Source organism: Acanthochromis polyacanthus, chromosome 5, assembly GCF_021347895.1.
Source record: "Acanthochromis polyacanthus isolate Apoly-LR-REF ecotype Palm Island chromosome 5, KAUST_Apoly_ChrSc, whole genome shotgun sequence".
Taxonomy (NCBI): Eukaryota; Metazoa; Chordata; class Actinopteri; family Pomacentridae; genus Acanthochromis; species Acanthochromis polyacanthus.
The window spans coordinates 33,940,630-33,961,061 of NC_067117.1; the positions used below are offsets into that span (position 1 = coordinate 33,940,630).

Here is a 20,432-nt window from a genome sequence, read left to right on the forward strand (position 1 = left end):
GGTTAATTGGTGGTTCTAAATTGCCCATAAGTGTGAATGTGAATGTGCTTGTTTGACTCTTTGACTCTGGCCCTGTGATAGACTGGTGACCTGTCCAGGGTGTCCCCTGCCTTCACCCTAAGTCAGCTGGGATAGACTCTAGCCCCCCACAACCCTAATGAGGATTAAGCGGTGTATAGAGAATGGATGGATGATACTGAGTCCCAATCTGATACCAGTTTGTTAGTTAATACACACTTCAAGGAGATACATAGTTACGTCCGCCAAGAAGGTTATGTGACACCCGGCGTTTGTGTGTCTGTCTGTCTGTCTGTCTGTCTGTTAGCAAGATAACTCAAAAACGCCTGGGCAGATCCACATGAAATTTTGAGGAGGTGTAGACTATGGTAAGAGGAAGAGCCGATTTAATTTTGGTGGCAATCTGGAAAGGATCCTGGATTCTGGATCACTTTGAATTTTTACCTCCGCCAGGAGGTTATGTAATCACCGGAGTTTGTTTGTCTGTCTGTCCGTCTGTGTGTGTGTGTGTGTGTCTGTCTGTTTGTCTGTTAACAGCATAACTCAAAAAGTCATGGACAGATTTTCACCAAATTTTTACAGGATGTCCGGAAGAGCACAAGTAAGAATCGATTAGATTTTGGAGGTGATCCGAATCACCGTCTGGATCCAGGAATTTTTTGAAGGTCGAAGGACAATTGAGAGATGGCCGCCAGGCCATCTCTCAATTGGACAGAGAAAATCCGTCCATGACTTTTTGAGTTATGCTGTTAACAGACAAACAGACAGACAGACAGACACACACACACACACACACACAGACGGACAGACAGACAGACAGACAAACGGCATGGCGGAGGTATGCGCTCTCCGAGTGCTTTTCTAGTTTAGTATGTTTTAGTATGTGGTCCAAAATATGACAAAAACATCATAGTTAGTATGCCGTCTAACAAATTGGAGCAAGGTGTTCAGATAGCTCAACTGGTTGAGAAGGTGATTTGTAAACAAAAGTGTGTCAGAGATGCAGGTTCGATTCCAGCTCATGATCCTTTACTGCATGGGTTTCTTGTTTTCCTCTCCATCCTTGGTGGAGGTCTGCACTCTCTGAGTGCTTTTCTAGTTTTATTAGGTACACCTTGCGAGTAAAAGGTTGGACCCCTTTTGCCTGCAGAACTGTCTTCATTTTTCGTGGCATACGTTCAACAAGGTGTTGGAAACATACCTCAGAGATTTTACTCCACATTGACATGACAGCATCACACAGTTGCTGCAGATTTGTCAGTTGAACATTCATGATAATAATCTCCCATTCCACCACATCCCAGTGGTTCTACTGGACTGAGGTCTGGTGACTGTGGAGGTCAGTGGAGTACAGTGATCTCACTGTCATGTTTAAGAAATCAGTTTGAGATGACTGACATTTATATGATGTTCACTTGATACTAAGAGGCCCAAAGTGTGCCGAGAAAATATCCCCCGCACCATTACACCACCACTAGTAGCTTGAACCAGTGATATGAGGCAGGATGGATCCATGCTTTCATGTTGTTTATGTCAAATTCTGTCCATCTGAATGTCGCAGTTGAAACTGAGACTCGTCAGACCAGGCAGTGTTTTTAAAGTCCTCTATTGTCAAATTTTGGTGAACCTGCGAGAATTATAGCCACAGTTTCCTGTTCTTAGCTGACAGCAGTGACACTCAGTGTGGTCTTCTGCTGCTGTCGTCCATCTTCTTCAACGTTGGATGCGTTGTGCATTCAGAAATGGTATTCTGCATTCTTTGGTTGTAACCAGTGGTTATTTGAGTTACTGTTGTCTTTCTATCATCTCCAACCAGTTTGCCCATTATCCTCTGACCTCTCACATTAAGAAAAATTTTGGTCCACACAGCTGCAGCTCACTGGGTATTTTTTCTTTTTCTGACCATTCTCTGTAAACTCTGGAGATGGTAGTGTGTGAAAATCCCAGTACATCAGGAGTTTGTGAAATACTCAACAACCATGACATGTTCAAAGTCACTTAAATGCCCTTTCTTCTCCAGTGTGTTGCTTGGTTTGAACTTCAGCAAGTTGTCTTGACCACATCTACATGCTTGAAGACATTGAGTTTCAACCATGTGATTGGCTGATTAGCTATTTGTGCTATAATTGAACAGCTGAGCAATTGAACAGGTGTAACTAATAAACTGGCCGGTGAATGTAACAACTTAGTCGGTCTGCAACGCATCAAGAAAAGAAGTGCAGTTCTCCAATCAAGCTGTTCATCAATGTTGCGTGGATGATCACATAGAGTGCAAACATTACAAGGGACTGTTTGGTTGCTTTCCAATTTAAAATACTTCCACACTGCAGATGTTTGACCCTCGTCCTGCCACAAACTCTGCTCTCCTTCCACACTCTACTGCAATACGTCACGATAATGCACCTTTAAGCTGATTTGCCAACTGCAAATCAGATCAAAAGAAGAATAATTGTGTGACAGCAGACATAAACAAAGGATCAGGCTGAGGTTCGTGCTCAGTAAAGCCGATACCAATTAATTAAAAAATACCTTGATCAAAACTGTTAACAGCTTAATTCAACTCAAAAAATTAGTTACTTTCCATTCTTGTCATTTTTCAGCCAAGAACAGGCAAAGATATATAAGAATGAAAAAACTAAATAAAACAAAACATAACAAAGGTTATAGAATTTGTGACCTTGGTTAGGTTCTTCTCCTCACACTGAGAACCACTTATCTGGTAGCTGTTGTTAATTCTTGAGTATAATTACTTTTGATATTTTCCGTGTGTCTCTATATCAGTATACTGTTTGTGCATAGTTTGCATTAAGTCATTCAAATCAGTGCATAAAATGTGCCTTTCATGATTTTCACAGGTCTGTAGTGCATGATTGATGAATAAATCAAGACAACAGACAACAAAGCTCTGCTCATGCAGCCTTTCACTCTCAGTAACCCAGTATGTTACAGAGCTTCCTTTAAAAAAAGACAGACACTATGTAAATAACCAGTAAATGCTCTGTAGTTCGTCTTAACCTGTCTTGTAAGCCGGAGTGATAAGGCTCAGCTTTACTCTCTGACATGTTCACGCCAACGTTATCTCTCAGGAGAAGGAGGGGATCCAGTGGGAGGCCAAAGATGAGGAGGAGGATGAAGAGGAGGCTGCAGGTGAGGAGGAGGATGACCACATGGAGTTTTGCCGAGTGTGTAAAGATGGAGGAGAGCTTCTGTGTTGTGACACCTGCCCATCATCCTACCACATCCACTGCCTCAACCCGCCACTTCCTGAGATACCCAACGGGGAGTGGCTGTGTCCTCGCTGCATGGTGAGCTCATATCTGATTCTCTATGCAGAATTAGTTAGTTTACTTGTCCATCAGTGGTAGAAGATTAGTAAACTATCTTTGCCTTTTCCCTTGTAGCAGTTTATAACATTCAGTTTAAACTTGGTCTTTTGTTGCTGGGATTCAGGAACATCCCAGTGTTGCACTCTGTGGTGTCACCTCTGCTATCTGGTTATTATTTGAATTATACCTCACACATGACAAGCTGCTTCTTTTGTTGCTTTGAAAATGTTCATTTTCCTTCTTTTCTTTCATAGTCAACACATTTGCAGTGTTGGTTAAATGCACAATTGAGCTCTCTGAGTGTCACCCTGAAGTAGAGTGCTTCGGTTTTTGTGTCAGAACTCAAGCTACCAGCCAAGTTGTGAAAAGACAGATAATAGTTACTGAGAAGTTTATTTCATCATAAGTAAGATGTCTGTTTAATTACAGTGTGTTGTCTCTGATAAATGAATGAATCAAGTAAAGTGAATTGATTTGTAATAGTGGTGAGAGTGCAGACTTTAACCAGAGGGGAACCTTAAAGCTGTTGTAGCCTCAAATCTGGTAATGTAAAAAAATCAACAAAAGAAAAACAGCAGAGTTTGAAAATGCAGGCCTTATCTTGCAGCTCTGTCCTAAGAAAGAGAGGAGTATGAACATATGCTGTACATGGGCTTCTTACACACACTCACACACACACACACACACACACACACACACACACACACACACACACACACACACACACACACACACACACACACACACACACACACACACACACACACAAAACAAGTTGGATTGTAAGAACGTTGGCTAAACCATTAGCAACATTCAGCATAACCAGTCATCGCCATCTTCCGTGGCAAATCTACCTCGCTGACCTAACCAGCATATTAAGATATTGCAGGAAAGGGAAGTTAGCAGATTATCAGTCCAGGAGAAGAATGGCAAGCTCAAATGATAAGTTATTAGATAATATAACATATACACAATATGTAAGTTACTGAATGTAACTTCTATATTATGTCCTTTTTTTGTACTGCTTGTAGTGGATGCAGGTTTTGCTAATACTAGAATATAGACTTTTCTTAATGTAGCCGCAAGGGGACACAAGCCAGTGTTTTATTGTGTCGGTCCCAAGCCCGGATAAATACAGAGGATTGTGTCAGGAAGGGCATCCGATGTAAAACTTTGGCCAAATCAATCATGCGAATCAAATGTATGACTTCCATACCAGATCGGTCGAGGCCCGGGTTAACAACGACCGCCATCGGTGCTGTCGACCTACAGGGTGCCGGTGGAAAATGGACTACTGTTGGTCAAAGAAGGAGGGGAAGAAGGTGTGTTCGTAGGAAGAGAGAGCAGAGGAACACCAAGAGTCTAGGACTGAGAGTAGGGACTTTGAATGTTGGAACTATGACAGGAAAAGGTAGAGCGCTGGTTGACATGATGCAGAGGAGGAAGGTGGACATACTGTGTGTCCAGGAGACCAGGTGGAAAGGTAGTAAAGCTAGAAGTTTAGGAGCAGGGTTCAAGTTGTTCTATCATGGTGTAGATAGGAAGAGAAATGGAGTAGGAGTTATCTTGAAAGAGGAGTTTGTTAGGAATGTCCTGGAGGTAAAAAGAGTGTCAGATCGAGTGATGAGCCTGAAGCTAGAAATCGAAGGTGTGATGTTCAATGTTGTTAGTGGGTATGCAGGTAGGATGTGAGCTGGAGGAGAAGCAGAAATTCTGGTTGGACCTTGATGAAGTGATGCAGAGCATCCCTAGAAGTGAGAGAGTTGTCATTGGTGCAGACTTCAATGGACATGTTGGTGCAGGAAACAGAGATGATGAGGAGGTCATGGGCAGGTTTGGTATCCAGGAGAGGAACGCAGAAGGACAGATGGTGGTTGACTTTGCAAAAAGAATGGAAATGACTGTAGTGAATACTTTCTTCCAGAAGAGGCAGGAACATAGGGTGACCTATAAGAGTGGAAGTAGGAGCATACAGGTAGACTACATCTTGTGTAGACGGTGTAATCTGAAGGAGATCAGTGACTGCAAAGTAGTGGTAGATGAGAGTGTAGCCAGACAGCATAGGATGGTGGTGTGTAGGATGAACCTGGTGGTGAAGAAGATGAAGAGGGCAAAGGCAGACCAGAGGACCAAATGGTGGAAGCTGAAAAAGGAAGAGTGTTGTATGACTTTCAGGAAAGAGTTGAGACAGGCTTTGGATGGTCAGGAGGTGCTTCCAGATGACTGGACAACTACAGCAAATGTGATCAGGGAGACAGGTCGGAGAGTACTTGGTGTGTCATCTGGAAGGAAAGGAGATAAGGAGATTTGGTGGTGGAATGAGGAGGTGCAGGAAAGAGGTTAGCTAAGAAGAAGTGGGACACTGAGAGGACTGAAGAGAGTAGACAGGAGTACAGGGAGATGCAGCGTAAGGTGAAAGTAGAGGTGGCAAAGGCCAAACAAGGGGCTTACGATGACTTGTATTCTAGGTTGGACAGTAAGGAGGGAGAGACTGATCTGTACAGGTTGGCAAGGCAGAGAGACAGAGATGGGAAGGATGTGCAGCAGGTTAGGGTGATAAAGGATAAGGATGGAAGTGTGTTGACAGGTGCCAATAGTGTGATGGGAAGATGGAAAGAGTTCTTTGAAGAGTTGATGAACGAGGAAAATGAGAGAGAACGAAGAGTAGAAGAGGTGACTGTTATGGACCAGGAAGTAGCAAAGATTAGAAAGGATGAAGTGAGGAGGGCATTGAAGAGGATGAAGAGTGGAAAGGCACTTGGTCCTGATGATATACCTGTGGAGGTATGGAAGTGTCTCGGAGAGGTAGCAGTAGAGTTTTTGACTGGGTTGTTCAACAGGATCTTAGATAGTGAGAAGATGCCCAAGGAATGGAGGAGAAATGTGCTGGTGCCCATCTTTAAGAACAAGGGAGATGTGCAGAGTTGTGGGAACTACAGAGGAATAAAGCTGATGAGCCACAAGATGAAGCTATGGGAAAGAGTAGTTGAAGCTAGACTAAGGGCAGAGGTGAACATCTGTGAGCAGCAGTATGGTTTCATGGCAAGAAAGAGTACAACAGATGCAATATTTGCTTTGAGGATGTTGATAGAGAAGTACAGAGAAGGTCAGAAGGAGCTGCATTGTGTCTTTGTAGATCTGGAGAAAGCTTATGACAGGGTGCCCTGAGAGGAACTGTAGTTTTTGTATGAGTAAGTCTGGAGTGGCAGAGAAGTATGTTAGAGTGGTGCAGGACATGTATGAGGACTGTAAGACAGTGGTGAGGTGTGCTGTAGGAGTGACAGAGGAGTTCAAGGTGGAGGTGGGACTACATCAGAGATCAGCTCTGAGCCCCTTCTTGTTTGCTATGGTGATGGACAGGATGACAGACGAGGTTAGACAGGAGTCTGTATTGACTATGATGTTTGCAGATGACATTGTAACCTGTAGTGAGAGCAGGGAACAGGTGGAGGAGAAGCTAGAGGCGTGGAGGTTTGCCCTGGAAAGGAGAGGAATGAAGGTTAGCCGCAGCAAGACGGAGTATCTGTGTGTGAATGAGAGGGACCCAAGTGGAAGAGTGAGGTTACAGGGAGAAGAGATCAAGAAGGTGGAGGATTTTAAGTACTTAGGGTCAACAGTCCAGAGCAATGGAGAGTGTGAAAAAGAGGTGAAGAAGCGTGTACAGGCAGGCTGGAACAGCTGGAGAAAAGTGTCAGGTGTGATGTGTGATAGAAGAGTTTCAGCTAAAATGAAAGGACAGGTTTACAAAACTATGGTGAGACCAGCCATGTTGTTTGGTCTGGAGACAGTGTCCCTGAGGAAAAGACAAGAGGCAGAGCTGGAGGTAGCAGAACTGAAGATGCTGAGGTTCTCTTTGGGAGTGACCAGGATGGATAGGATCAGGAATGAGTACATCAGAGGGACAGCACATGTTGGAGGCTTTGGAGATAAAGTCAGAAAGGCCAGACTGAGATGGTTCAGACATGTCCAGAGGAGAGAGAGGGAATATATTGGTAGAAGGATGCTGAGTTTCCCACTGCCAGGCAGGAGGCCTAGAGGACGACCAAAGAGGAGGTTTATGGATGTGGTTAAAGAGGACATGAAGGTAGTTGGTGTGAGAGAAGAGGATGCAGCAGACAGGGTTAGATGGAGGCAATTGATTCGCTGTGGCGACCCCTGAAGGGAAAAGCCGAAAGGAAAAGAAGAAGAAGAATATAGACTTTTCTTGCATGAATCAGGACTTATAATAATATAATAACTTTATTCATATAGCACCCTGAAGAACAGTGTTCACCAAGTGCTTTGACAGTTAAAACATGCAACATAGACAATCAAGCAAGATACAGGAGACAATTCAGAGCAGTCAGTTAAAATAAATAATAAAAATCACAATAAATTAAATTAATAATTAGCTAGATTAGCACACATTTGAAACAAATGAACGAGACAGTTTGAAAATTAAAGAATAAGATTAAAGGTTAAAATTGCACGTCAAAAAATTTTAAATTTAAATAATTAGAGAGAGTGTTACACCATCTGAACGCACATGCATTTGCATCTATATAACAACCACCAGGAATGCCCACTCTGTTTGAAAAGACCTGTGAAGCTTCCCGTCACAGGCTAGATTTTCTAAAACCTGATAAAAGTACAAGGAGGGAAGAAGTCTAATTTTCTCTCAGGCCACATGAATTACAATATGCTGACAGGTTATTATGAAATATTTGACCCGTGATACTAAAAAATGCTGCCTACCCCAGCTTTAAGTCTCATGACTTTTTAAAAATCATCTGTACAGTTAGGTTTAGGAACTTAAAGCCATTTGAGCTGTCCCATTATCTTGTTTATGACATAGATATTCTGCCTACCAATGTATTAATATTTTTGCAAAGGTATTTTCTGCATTGAAGCTTCATCACCAGCTTACAATTACTTCATGTATGACAGCACCTTCCTCTTCTCTCAGTGTCCTCCCCTTAAAGGTAAAGTACAAAAGATTCTGCACTGGACGTGGGGAGAACCCCCGCTGCCCGCTGAGCTGCCTGCAGGCCCCGATGGAAAGCCATCTGATCCGCTGACCAAGCCCCCACTCAAGGGCCACCCAGAGAGGGAGTTCTTTGTAAAGTGGGCTGGCCTTTCGTACTGGCACTGTTCCTGGGTCAGCGAACTGCAGGTGAGATACCAGAGGCAGGTCCAATCTCAAATTAACGTTTCTGCTCTGTTTGGCCACAGCAACTATGCTTCCTCTTTGTTAATGTAATAATTCTAATATGAAATGAGAGGTGTGTGTGCTCCTTGAGCCATTTTGGTTTCAGTCTTCACAGGTGTGTCCACATTCAGTTGTCAGACAACTCAAACTGTAATCACAATTAGGAAGCAATCCAGAACACTCCAACCTAACTGACATGGAATTTGGGGAGTAAAGAACAATTAGCTTTTTTCAGATTTGACCACGGAGGAGTTTTGTTTCTTAGCAGACACGACAGCTTTCTTAATTTATTTTGTAACCACCTTCTCTTCATTTAATCAATTCTGGAACTTTGTGTGGTTAATTAAATTAGTCTCAAAGTCATAGATTGATAATATGCTGCATTCTTTTGTAAGAAAAAAAAGACCCTTTATCCAAGGTGATGCTTGAATGAAACTAACCAGAATGGGCTGCTGCGCTTCCTGTGTGCAGCTGGAGCTTTACCACACGGTCATGTATCGGAACTACCAGCGTAAGAATGACATGGACGAGCCTCCGCCGTACGACTATGGCTCCGGAGAGGAAGAGCTCAACAGTGAGAAGAGGAAGAGCAAAGACCCCCAGTATGCCGTGATGGAGGAGCGCTTCTACCGCTACGGCATTAAGCCAGAGTGGATGGTTATCCACCGGATACTCAACCACAGGTGGCCGCTCAATTACACAAACTCTGACATGAGGGTTCACCAGCTGACATCTGTAAAATGTTGCATATTTTAGAATCTTGAAATTTTCAATGTGAAGCTACTGCTTTGAGTCTAGGATGGTTTATTCTCGCTGTCATCTTGATTTTGCTTAGTCTTGCATAAAACTATATAAATGGAGATTTTTCCTCGTAGCACAGCACTAAAATGTGAGATACATGGTCTTTAAAATTTAATTTTTGTTACATTTCACAGTGACAAGCAGCATTTTTTGATATTTCTCAAGAATCTATCTATCTATCTATCTATCTATCTATCTATCTATCTATCTATCTATCTATCTATCTATCTATCTATCTATCTATCTATCTATCTATCTATCTATCTATCTATCTATCTATCTATCTATCTATCTATCTATCTGTCTAGATTATGTATTCCTATCACTAAAATTTCAAAGCATATACGTGCGAAGCTTAAATGAGTCTTTTATGTGATTTTATTGCTCTGCCAAGGAGACGGAGCAATAAAATCTGCATACGTTTGTCTGTCTGTCTTTTGCTCTGTCTGTTAGCAACATTACTCAAAAACGGACTAAAGAATTTGGACGAAATTTTCAAGTAAGGTCAGAAATGGCACAAGGATCAACTGATTAGATTTAGGCAGTGATGAGGCTTATAGTCTGGATCCACAAATTCATTAAACATTTCTATATCATTATGAGATAGCGGCACAGCATCACTGTAACTATTTCTACAAATGAACACTGTGTTAGCTGCCTGCTGATGATCGCGTGATTGTGATTCTACTACAAGTTGACCGTTACAGGTTTATTGGGAATTTTCTGTCGGAAATGATAGACGGAATAACTGATTAAATTGTGGGGGTGTTTCCAAGTCCCATCAATTACTGCCTCCCGCTACATATTTAGGTCACGCAATTTGATATCTGTATATAACGTGCACACGCATGACCCACACCTGTGCTCATTGCAAAGTCATTTTGTTTGTGGGTACATCTCTACGAAATGACCATTTTCTACAGTGCCGTGATTTCTGCCACAATTTTTTTGATCCAACGACAGAGTACTTTTCTTGTTTGTGATGGTGTCATATCGAATTAACAAATGTAAGCAAAAAAAATGATTGATTATTGGTCAGTATGTTAAACCTCTGTTTCTGCTTCTTGTTCTCTGTAGCTTTGACAAAGATGGTGATGTGCACTACCTGATCAAGTGGAGAGACCTCCCTTATGACCAGTGCACCTGGGAGGTGGATGATTTTGACGTCCCAGAATACGACAGCCATAAAGCCTCTTACTGGGACCACAGGTTGGTTCCCAGCATCTTGTACCTTCTTCCCCCCATAGTTGTTTCTAAATCTGTGAGGAAGACAGTGAGAATGCACAAAATCTGTCGTTGCACTCAAAAATAAACAAAGCCATATGTCTACACCTGCTGCCGCCTCCCTTCTGCCCTGCCCTCAATCTGTGATGCCCTTGTTGAGACATGTGCCATCATATAGAATTGCTGCTGCTTTTTTTGTTGTTGTTAGAGAGCAGATTTTAGGGGAGGATCAACGCCCCCTTGTGGTGAGGAAAGGAAAGAAAGTCAAAGACGACCATGCAAAGAGGGAAGTCCCTCCTGATGCTCCCATCATAGATGTGAGTTGGAATATTCAGTTCCACTTAAGTCACAGAAGTCCAGTAATTTGCCTTAAATACATGCTTCTTAGACTGCACTGTCACTGGCTGCTCGCTACAGTGGCTTTTTATAGCAAATATCTAAAAAGTAACAATGCAAAGCCACAGTTTGTCCTGGTTTATTGACATATGTGCTGTACTTTTATTCTTTTATTCTTTAATTTACTGATTTCACCAAAGTAACCACTACAACATGCGACCATATTTTCACATTTCCAGCCGACCATCAAATTTGAACACCAGCCGTGGTACATTAATGCCACTGGGGGAACGCTGCACCCGTACCAGCTGGAAGGCCTGAACTGGTTGAGGTTCTCCTGGGCTCAGGGCACAGACACAATCCTGGCTGATGAAATGGGCCTGGGGAAGACAGTGCAGACAATAGTGTTCCTCTACTCACTGTATAAAGAGGTAAGACACATATGTCACATTTTGGTTTCCTGGGTACAATGAAGAAAGCACATGCGAGTATTACCAGTTGTTATAATAATATAAATGGTAATGTGGACTTTAAGGACTTAGATTAAATAATCTTGAATGATGAGAAAAGCAAACGTTGAAACTAGCAGCGTCTCTTCTTCTGAGATGTGCCGTAAGAGGAGCTTCATGTCTTTCCCCTCTCTGTCAGGGTCATTCAAAGGGGCCCTTCTTGGTGAGTGCACCCCTCTCCACTATCATCAACTGGGAGAGAGAATTCGAGATGTGGGCTCCAGATTTCTACGTGGTGACATACACTGGAGACAAAGACAGCAGGGCGATCATCAGGGAGAATGAGTTCACCTTTGAGGACAGCGCAGTGAAATCAGGACGCAAAGTGTTCCGTATGAAGGTACTGCAGCTACTCCATACCACTAATACTCTTAATACTGTTTTTCGGATGCTTCATTTTAGTTTGTTTGAACCCTTAAGCAACAGAAGAATGCAGTTCTGTTGGTTGACATTGTATAGCAAATAAGTCAAGTACCTAATCATGTTTTTCCCCAATGTGATCCCATGCCTGAACTGTTTGATGTTCTTCCTTCTGTCCTCTTGCAGAAAGACACTCCTATCAAATTCCATGTGCTGCTGACATCTTACGAGCTAATCACTATCGATCAAGCTATTCTGGGCTCCATCACCTGGGCCTGTCTGGTGGTAGACGAGGCCCACAGATTGAAGAACAATCAATCAAAGGTAAAAAACAAACAAACATCTTTATCACTGCCAGCAGTTAGGTGCCATCTTTAGCTTGTTCCAGTAGCAGAAACGGCATTGTTTAATCAGAAAAACAAGGGGAAAAGCATCGATAGGAATAAGGAATGTGTGTCCAGGAGATACAAAAAAGTCCAAATTTAGATAGAAAGTAGGAAATGCTTTTTTTTAGCTTAATTTAATGGAGAGAGACTGAGGTTTTACACTGTTGTGTGTCTTTATCGTAGCATACTGTTTCTTCATATTGTGCAATGCTCTGTCCAGTTTTTCAGAATTCTCAACGGGTATAAGATCTACTACAAGCTGCTGCTTACTGGGACTCCTCTTCAGAACAACCTGGAGGAGCTGTTCCACCTGCTTAACTTCCTCACTCCAGAGCGCTTCAAGTAAGTCCTGCCTCTCTCCTGTCATTCTCATTCCCCTCATGATACAGCATGTTTCTTAGCTAGACAGACAGATCTCGTGTTATTTGCAATAAATTACCCGATCAAGACAGTGTCTTTCTTTGATGTAAATTAACTTCATTATTTCTTTTTTTTCTGTGCAGTAACCTGGAAGGCTTCCTGGAGGAGTTTGCTGACATCTCTAAGGAGGATCAGATCAAGAAGCTCCATGACCTGCTCGGGCCTCACATGCTCAGGAGGCTGAAGGCTGACGTCTTCAAGAACATGCCTGCAAAGACAGAACTGATTGTCAGAGTCGAGCTCAGTCCCATGCAGAAGTAAGACTGGGAATAATGAAAATAGCCTTCAGAGCAGACAGTTTCCACTGCATGTCACTGCTGTCTATTCTGACTGATTGATCTAAAACTCCAATGCAAATAAATAACACTGAAAGTATTATTACTCCGCCAAGGAATGCGGTGGAGTTATGTGACGATCAGCATTCGTTTGTCCGTCTGTTAGTCTGTCTGTTAGCAACATTATTCAAAAACGGATTTTGGTGAAATTTTCAGGAAAGGCCAAAAATGGCAAAATGACCTCTTGATTAGAATTTGGCAGCGATGCGGCTTATAGGCTGGATCCACAGATTTGTTAAAGATTTCTGCATCATTGGGAGGTAGCAGGACAGAGCCACTATAACTATGACAGCAAATGAATGCTATGTCAGCTGCCTGCTGACGATCACATGATGTGAGCCTACTACAAAACTCTGAATGCTTTTCTTGTTAAAAATTGTAGTCACATATGAAAACGTTTACCTGAAAAGAGTTAAATGCTTTTCAGGCTCTTTCTAATTCAACAGACAGTGGCCCTGGAGTCAGCAGATGCTACTAACATTTTAGCTCTTGAACACCTCTCTACTTAATGTACCTTTGCATGGTGACGCTAACTCATAATTATATCACAATTAGAATATGAAATTCACCGATACTGATGTTTTCTTTCAAAGAGTGGAAGAAATGTGATTTTTATTCTCCTCTTCTGACTCTATCTGACCTCTGACTTGCAGGAAATACTACAAGTTTATCTTGACACGGAATTTCGAGGCTCTGAACTCCAAAGGTGGAGGGAACCAAGTGTCCCTGCTCAACATTATGATGGACCTGAAGAAGTGCTGCAACCACCCCTACCTGTTCCCTGTGGCTGCTGTGGTACGGACACACATCTGGCCCATCCATTTGTTTCAATACATGTCATGATGGCTGTTGTTTAGATCAAACTGCACTTACGAAACTGTCGTTCTCGTTTGCTCGATGGGTTTACTCAGTCAGTCAAAATTACTGGTGGACTATTGTTTCCCCAGTTGATGCCTGGATTTGCTTTTTGTTTTGAAGGAAGCTCCTGTTTTACCAAACGGCTCTTATGACGGCAACCTACTGGTGAAGTCCTCAGGAAAACTGACACTGCTTCAGAAAATGCTGAAGAAACTCAAAGATGAAGGACACAGAGTTCTTATTTTCTCCCAGGTAAATGTCCTATAAATATTGTGTCTTGCCTGGAAAAATTATCTTTCATTGATTGGAGAACATATATTCTGAAACACTAGATGTAGATTTCACATGTAAGCAATGCAGCTATTTCTGGCACACATTTCAATCAGCTTTCTCCTCCCTTTCCGGTATCTGTGTTTTCAAAATCCCCTTAGCTTCAGAGAACAACAACATCTGAGCTAGAAACCTACACAGTGAAAATAGCAAGTTTGCTGAGGAGCACAAAGCTTGTGTGTGTTATGGTGAAGCAGCATTTTTAATGATGCTTCTCTGCATGCAGATGTATCACCTAACAAGCTCCCCATCACTATTTTACAGAACACCATCGCTGCATATCTGAGATTGTTTTTAAAAAAAAAATTTGTGGCCTTTTGTTGGCTTTATTGGATAGTTGAGAGGCAAACAGGAAAATAGGGAGAAGTCCTGCAGCAAAAGGCTATGAGGTGGAATTGAACCCAGGCCACTGCATCAAGGGACGACAGCCACAGTTTATGGGTTGCCAGCTCAACCAGTTCAACTACCTAGGTACAAACATACAAACCAGAGTGTTTTTGCCCATATAGCAGAATGGTAATGAGGTGCAACTAGACATAGCACTGTGGAGTTTGGTTTAACTGTGCAAAACTAGTGGCCACAAAACACTTAAAATCCATCTATACTGACACCAATGCCAGTGTGAGCTGTGGAATGTTATTACAGATCATTTTAAGTGAAGGTACAGTTTTAACATTTCCAGTCTGTTTGACCGTAGCAATATAACATCTTGTTAACAGATGACAAAGATGCTGGATCTGCTTGAGGACTTTCTGGAGTTCGAGGGGTACAAATATGAGCGTATTGATGGGGGTATTACTGGAGGCCTGAGGCAGGAAGCCATTGACCGCTTCAATGGTAAGTTTTTTTTTGTTTTTTTGTTTTTTCCAGAATTTATTTGTGTGAGTTTATGTGGTTGCACGTTTTCCTCTTCTTGGCTTTCACTTCCTCACACGTTCTTGCACACAACACGACGCTCTGCTTTGTTTTGTGTCACAGCACCAGGCGCACAGCAGTTCTGCTTCTTGCTTTCAACACGAGCTGGAGGTCTGGGCATCAACTTGGCCAGTGCAGACACTGTCATCATCTACGACTCTGACTGGAATCCTCACAATGACATTCAAGTACTGATTTCTCACAGAATACATGATGGATTCTTGCATGCTTTTGTTGCAGTTTGCGCCTTCATTTCTTATAAAACTCTCCCTTCCCTCTTTCTCTGTCTTCCTATTCTCCCAGGCTTTCAGCAGGGCTCACCGTATCGGCCAGAACAAGAAGGTGATGATCTATCGCTTCGTGACTCGAGGCTCAGTGGAGGAGCGAATCACTCAAGTGGCGAAGAGGAAAATGATGTTAACCCACCTGGTGGTGCGGCCTGGACTGGGCTCCAAAACTGGCTCCATGTCCAAGCAAGAACTGGATGACATCCTCAAGTTTGGCACTGAAGAGCTTTTCAAAGATGAAATGGAGGCAGCACGAACCATGGGTACGTCTACGCACCAACAGCAACAGCTCTAGCTGCTTTAGAATAGCTTTACTTTTTATGGTTTTTACCTGACTGACATGTTTCAGCCACTTCTGCAGTCTTCCTCTGACGTGTGAAGACGTGTCATTTTATCAGGTGACCGGCCTGACAGATCCATCACAATCTGTCAGGCCGGTCACGCCCCCACTGTCTGATGGTCTCTGGAGGATGAAATTCCAGGTGTGTTAAAGGGTGAATCCCCCCTCGTCCCAGTTCATGGAATTGCTCACCCGTTTCCTGATCTCTATGGCCTTCTTAATCCATCGTTTGTATTTGTTAGCCTCTGATGTTTTTTGATCCTCTCCTTGTCCCAGTCCATAATGTGGTTATTTCTTTGCAGTGGTCTGTGATGGCTGATTTTAAATAGTCTTGTTCAGCTTTGTCTTGTGTTCTTGTGAGTCGGCTGTCAGGATGGTCTCTAGAGGATTTCATCCTCTAGAGACCATCGGACGGCGAGGGCGTAGCCCGCCTGACAGATTCTGACAGATCTGTCAGGCCAGTCACCTGATTAAAACGACAGGTCAGATCTTTTCCTTACTCAGTTGTTGGTTTAAAAGCAATGCTACTCTAAAATAAGAAACAACAAAATGAAATTAATCCATCTCGCTCGAGCTGCTCATTGTTGTTTCATGATTTCACACTCAATCCAGAAAAGCTTCAGAAAAATTTCAAAGCTCTACTTGATCTTAAAACTGTAGCTGTTTTATGTTACTAAAGAAATGACATCCAGAAAGAATTTTTCTTGTGTTCTCAAAGCAGTCCTCATGATCCACCTTTCCACAAAAATCAGCAACTCGCTGAAATTTAAACTTTATATTTAGATCAAAAGTGATATTTTTTCATCAGTTCAAAGGGGATCCTATTACATATTTATTATGAACTTCTCATCAACAGGTGATAACAAGGATGGCGAGGAGGGCAACGTGATTCACTACGATGATGACGCCATCTCAAAGCTGTTGGACCGCAGCCAGGATGCCACTGAAGACACAGAGATTCAGAACATGAACGAGTACCTGAGCTCCTTCAAGGTGGCTCAGTATGTGGTGAAGGAGGAGGATGGAGAGGTGAGAATGTACACACGTGGACAAAATTGTTGGTACCCCTCAGTTAAAGAAGGAAAAACCCACAATTCTCACTGAAATCACTTGAAACTCACAAAAGTAACAATAAATAAAAATTTATTGAAAATTAAATAATCAAAAACAGCCATTACTTTTGAATTGTTGATTAACATAATTATTTAAAAAAACAAACTAATGAAACAGGCCTGGACAAAAATGATGGTACCTCTATAAAAGATTGAAAACTATTTGACCAGAGTGACATGATTAACTCAGGTGTGTCATTTAATTGACATCACAGGTGTTTCCAAACTCATAATCAGTCAGTCTGCCTATTTAAAGGGAGACAAGTAGTCACCCTGCTGTTTGGTGAAAAGGTGTGTACCACACTGAACATGGACAACAGAAAGCGAAGGAGAGAATTGTCCCAGGACATCCGAAAAAAAATGATAGACAAACATCTTAAAGGTAAAGGCTATAAGACCATCTCTAAACAGCTTGAAGTTCCTGTGACAACAGTGGCTCATATTATTCAGAAGTTCAAGACCCACGGGACAGTAGCCAACCTCCCTGGACGTGGCCGCAAGAGGAAAATTGATGACAAATTGAAGAGACGGATCGTTGGAATTGTATCCAAAGAGCCCAGAGCAACCTCCAAAGAAATTAAAGGTGAACTCCAAGGCCAAGGTACATCAGTGTCAGATCGCACCATTCGTTGTTGTTTGAGCCAAAGTGGACTTCATGGGAGACGACCAAGGAGGACACCACTGCTGAAAAAAACTCATAAAAAAGCCAGACTGGAATTTGCAAAAATGCATGTTGACAAGCCACAAAGCTTCTGGGAGAATGTCCTTTGGACAGATGAGACCAAACTGGAGCTTTTTGGTAAGGCACATCAACTCTATGTTCATAGACTCAAAAACCAAGCATACGAAGAAAAGAACACTGTCCCTACGGTGAAACATGGAGGAGGCTCAGTAATGCTTTGGGGCTGCTTTGCTGCATCTGGCACAGGGTGTCTTGAAAGTGTGCAAGGTACGATGAAATCTGAAGACTATCAAGGCATTCTGGAGAGAAATGTGCTGCCTAGTGTCAGAAAGCTTGGTCTCAGTCGCAGGTCATGGGTCTTCCAACAGGACAACGATCCAAAACACACAGCCAAAAACACCCAAGAACGGCTGAGAGAAAAGCGTTGGACTATTCTAAAGTGGCCTTCTATGAGCCCAGATCTGAATCCCATTGAACATATGTGGAAGGAGCTGAAACATGCCATTTGGAGAAGACACCCATCAAACCTGAGACAACTGGAGCTGTTTGCTCATGAGGAGTGGGCCAAAATACCTGTTGACAGCTGCAGAACGCTCATTGACAAATACAGAAATCGTTTAATTGCAGTGATTGCCTCAAAAGGTTGTGCAACAAAATATTAAGTTATGGGTACCATCATTTTTGTCCAGCCCTATTTCATTAGTTTGTTTTTTTAAATAATTATGTTAATCAACAATTCAAAAGTGATGGCTGATTTTGATTATTTAATTTTCAATAAATTTTTATTTATTGTTACTTTTGTGAGTTTCAAGTGATTTCAGTGAGAATTGTGGGTTTTTCCTTCTTTAACTGAGGGGTACCAACAATTTTGTCCACGTGTGTAGCTGTGATCTTCTGCCACACAACTGGGATCACACACAATTAAAAAAGACGTGGCTGGCAGACTGTAGATCTCATTCATGACCCGGTTTGGTTAGATGTGCTAGATTCTGAAACTTGAAGAAACGCAATGACACACTTTAAAATAATGCTTGTTTTTAGGACACTTGGTGATACTTTAGTCTGCATGTTGTGCCATTAAGCTGTTTTTCACAGTGTTCATTGACATGTGCTTGAGGACATTTATACACACTGTGAGTATGCAATACAGGTTTTGACATTATAAAAGACGTGTTATAAAAAAAAATTCACAAAGGAGGCAAAACGGCTGCGTGTAAATGTTGCAAAACCAATAAAAAAATACAATCCAGAAAAATGCTCTAACTTGCTAAACAAAATGCACAAGAAAACTAACTTAAAGAACTAAACTCCCTACTGAAGCTGCAACACAAAGAACCCAACAGAAGAATTTCTAACTTAATGTAGGTGTTGTGAAAAAGCCCAGTCTGCAGGCAGTCATAGAGTGTCTCATTACACAGATCACACGGTTGTGAGCGACTAATATACACTGCTAATTGGCTACAAAGCACAAAGACAACAACTAACCATCAGCTAGCAGAAAATACCAGGTTGCTTGCAAATGCTTCAAAATTTCGAAGAATACATTAGAACAACAGGAGGCACAGAGGAGAGCTGCTCAAATTAAACTACTGCTGCTAAGACTGACGAGTTAAGAGCACTTTTAAACCCAGGTGTAATGATTGCTGCAGCCTGATTGGAGCACAGGGCTGGGCAGCGATCCAATCAGTCATAAGGAGAAACAAGGAGAGGAGCAAGGGCTGGAGCTTTAGGCCAGTCAGCCTGAATGACGGGCCGAATGTGGAAAATTCACAAGAGGCAGCAGGTTCATTTGAGGTGAACCATGACAGGAAAGTGGACAAGAGCAGGTGGCAGCATCAGGGAGTGGAGCTAAAAGTTAACACCTACTGTAAAATTCCCAGCAGCCCTCAGTCTGTACAGGAACTCATAGAAACAAACTTAATAAAATGTTATCTGATGAATATATGAGTTGATACTTTTTAATTACGACAGGACAGATTTTTAAAATAGTATGCAGGTGGTCTGTGATGTCTATGCATCGTTCATTTATTTTAAATAGATCCTCCTGTAAATCAGCATCAGATCAGTTTTGGACTGTGCATAAATAAGTCAGGTGACCAAACCTGTTCCTCTCAAACAGTGTAAACAAAGAGAAAATGATGATTAAAAGAAGATATAATGGTGCTCAGGACAACAGCTTTCATTACTTTCATGTCCGATATTCAAACTGTCAGGTCTGAACCCAGATAGCAAACTATGGGTGAATCAATGTTGAATCTATGTTGAGACCTAACATCGAAATTATACAGAAAGCGCAAGGTTGATAAAATGTTGAGTCAGCGTTTGCTTACATAGATTACATGTTTGCAAACATAGATTCAACATTAATTAAACATTGACCTGTCAAACATTTTAATTAAACCAAAATACAATGTAGATTCAATGGCATCTTTTAAACACAAACTTCAATGTTAACAAAATGTTGTTGAATCAACGTTGATCCAACCATCAGTCTTCAACCGTAACCACAATTCAACCTTCTTAACCCTAATTCAACATTGATTTAACATCTTTTGCTATCTGGGTAAAGTGTGATTTATGGTTGAAAAGCAAACGTTGACTCAACATTTTATCAACCTTGCGCTTTCTGTATAATTTCGACGTTAGGTCTCAACATAGATTCAACATTGATTCACCCATAGTTTGCTATCTGGGAAACCTCTGTACAGATGTTACACTCAAAAATATAAACGCAACACTTTTGTTTTTGCTCCCATTTTTTATGAGATGAACTCAAAGATGTCAAACTTTTTCCACATACACAATACACAATACAGTCTAAGGCACACCTGTGCACTAATCATGGTGTCTAATCAGCATCTTGATATGGCACACCTGTGAGGTGGGATGGATTATCTCAGCAAAGGAGAAGTGCTCACTATCACAGATTTAGACAGATTTGTGAACAATATTTGAGAGAAATTGTCATATTGTGTATGTGGAAAAAGTTTTAGATCTTTGAGTTC

General features: G+C 41.9%; 1 protein-coding gene across 3 annotated transcripts in view; it reads left to right on the forward strand.

Annotated features, from left to right (window-relative positions):
* Window positions 1-20,432, forward strand: part of chd5 (chromodomain helicase DNA binding protein 5) — a 55,876-nt gene that overhangs the window by 16,138 nt on the left and 19,306 nt on the right. For all 3 annotated transcript variants that reach the window (XM_051947786.1, XM_051947788.1, XM_051947787.1), the window contains exons 9-24: window positions 3,105-3,323; window positions 8,290-8,496; window positions 9,004-9,215; window positions 10,411-10,542; window positions 10,766-10,874; window positions 11,133-11,324; window positions 11,542-11,742; window positions 11,949-12,086; window positions 12,369-12,490; window positions 12,652-12,825; window positions 13,557-13,698; window positions 13,882-14,013; window positions 14,811-14,928; window positions 15,070-15,194; window positions 15,310-15,556; window positions 16,490-16,662. In XM_051947786.1, the coding sequence (XP_051803746.1) occupies window positions 3,105-3,323; window positions 8,290-8,496; window positions 9,004-9,215; window positions 10,411-10,542; window positions 10,766-10,874; window positions 11,133-11,324; window positions 11,542-11,742; window positions 11,949-12,086; window positions 12,369-12,490; window positions 12,652-12,825; window positions 13,557-13,698; window positions 13,882-14,013; window positions 14,811-14,928; window positions 15,070-15,194; window positions 15,310-15,556; window positions 16,490-16,662 (2,643 nt within the window). The remainder of the gene's footprint in view (window positions 1-3,104; window positions 3,324-8,289; window positions 8,497-9,003; window positions 9,216-10,410; window positions 10,543-10,765; window positions 10,875-11,132; window positions 11,325-11,541; window positions 11,743-11,948; window positions 12,087-12,368; window positions 12,491-12,651; window positions 12,826-13,556; window positions 13,699-13,881; window positions 14,014-14,810; window positions 14,929-15,069; window positions 15,195-15,309; window positions 15,557-16,489; window positions 16,663-20,432) is intronic.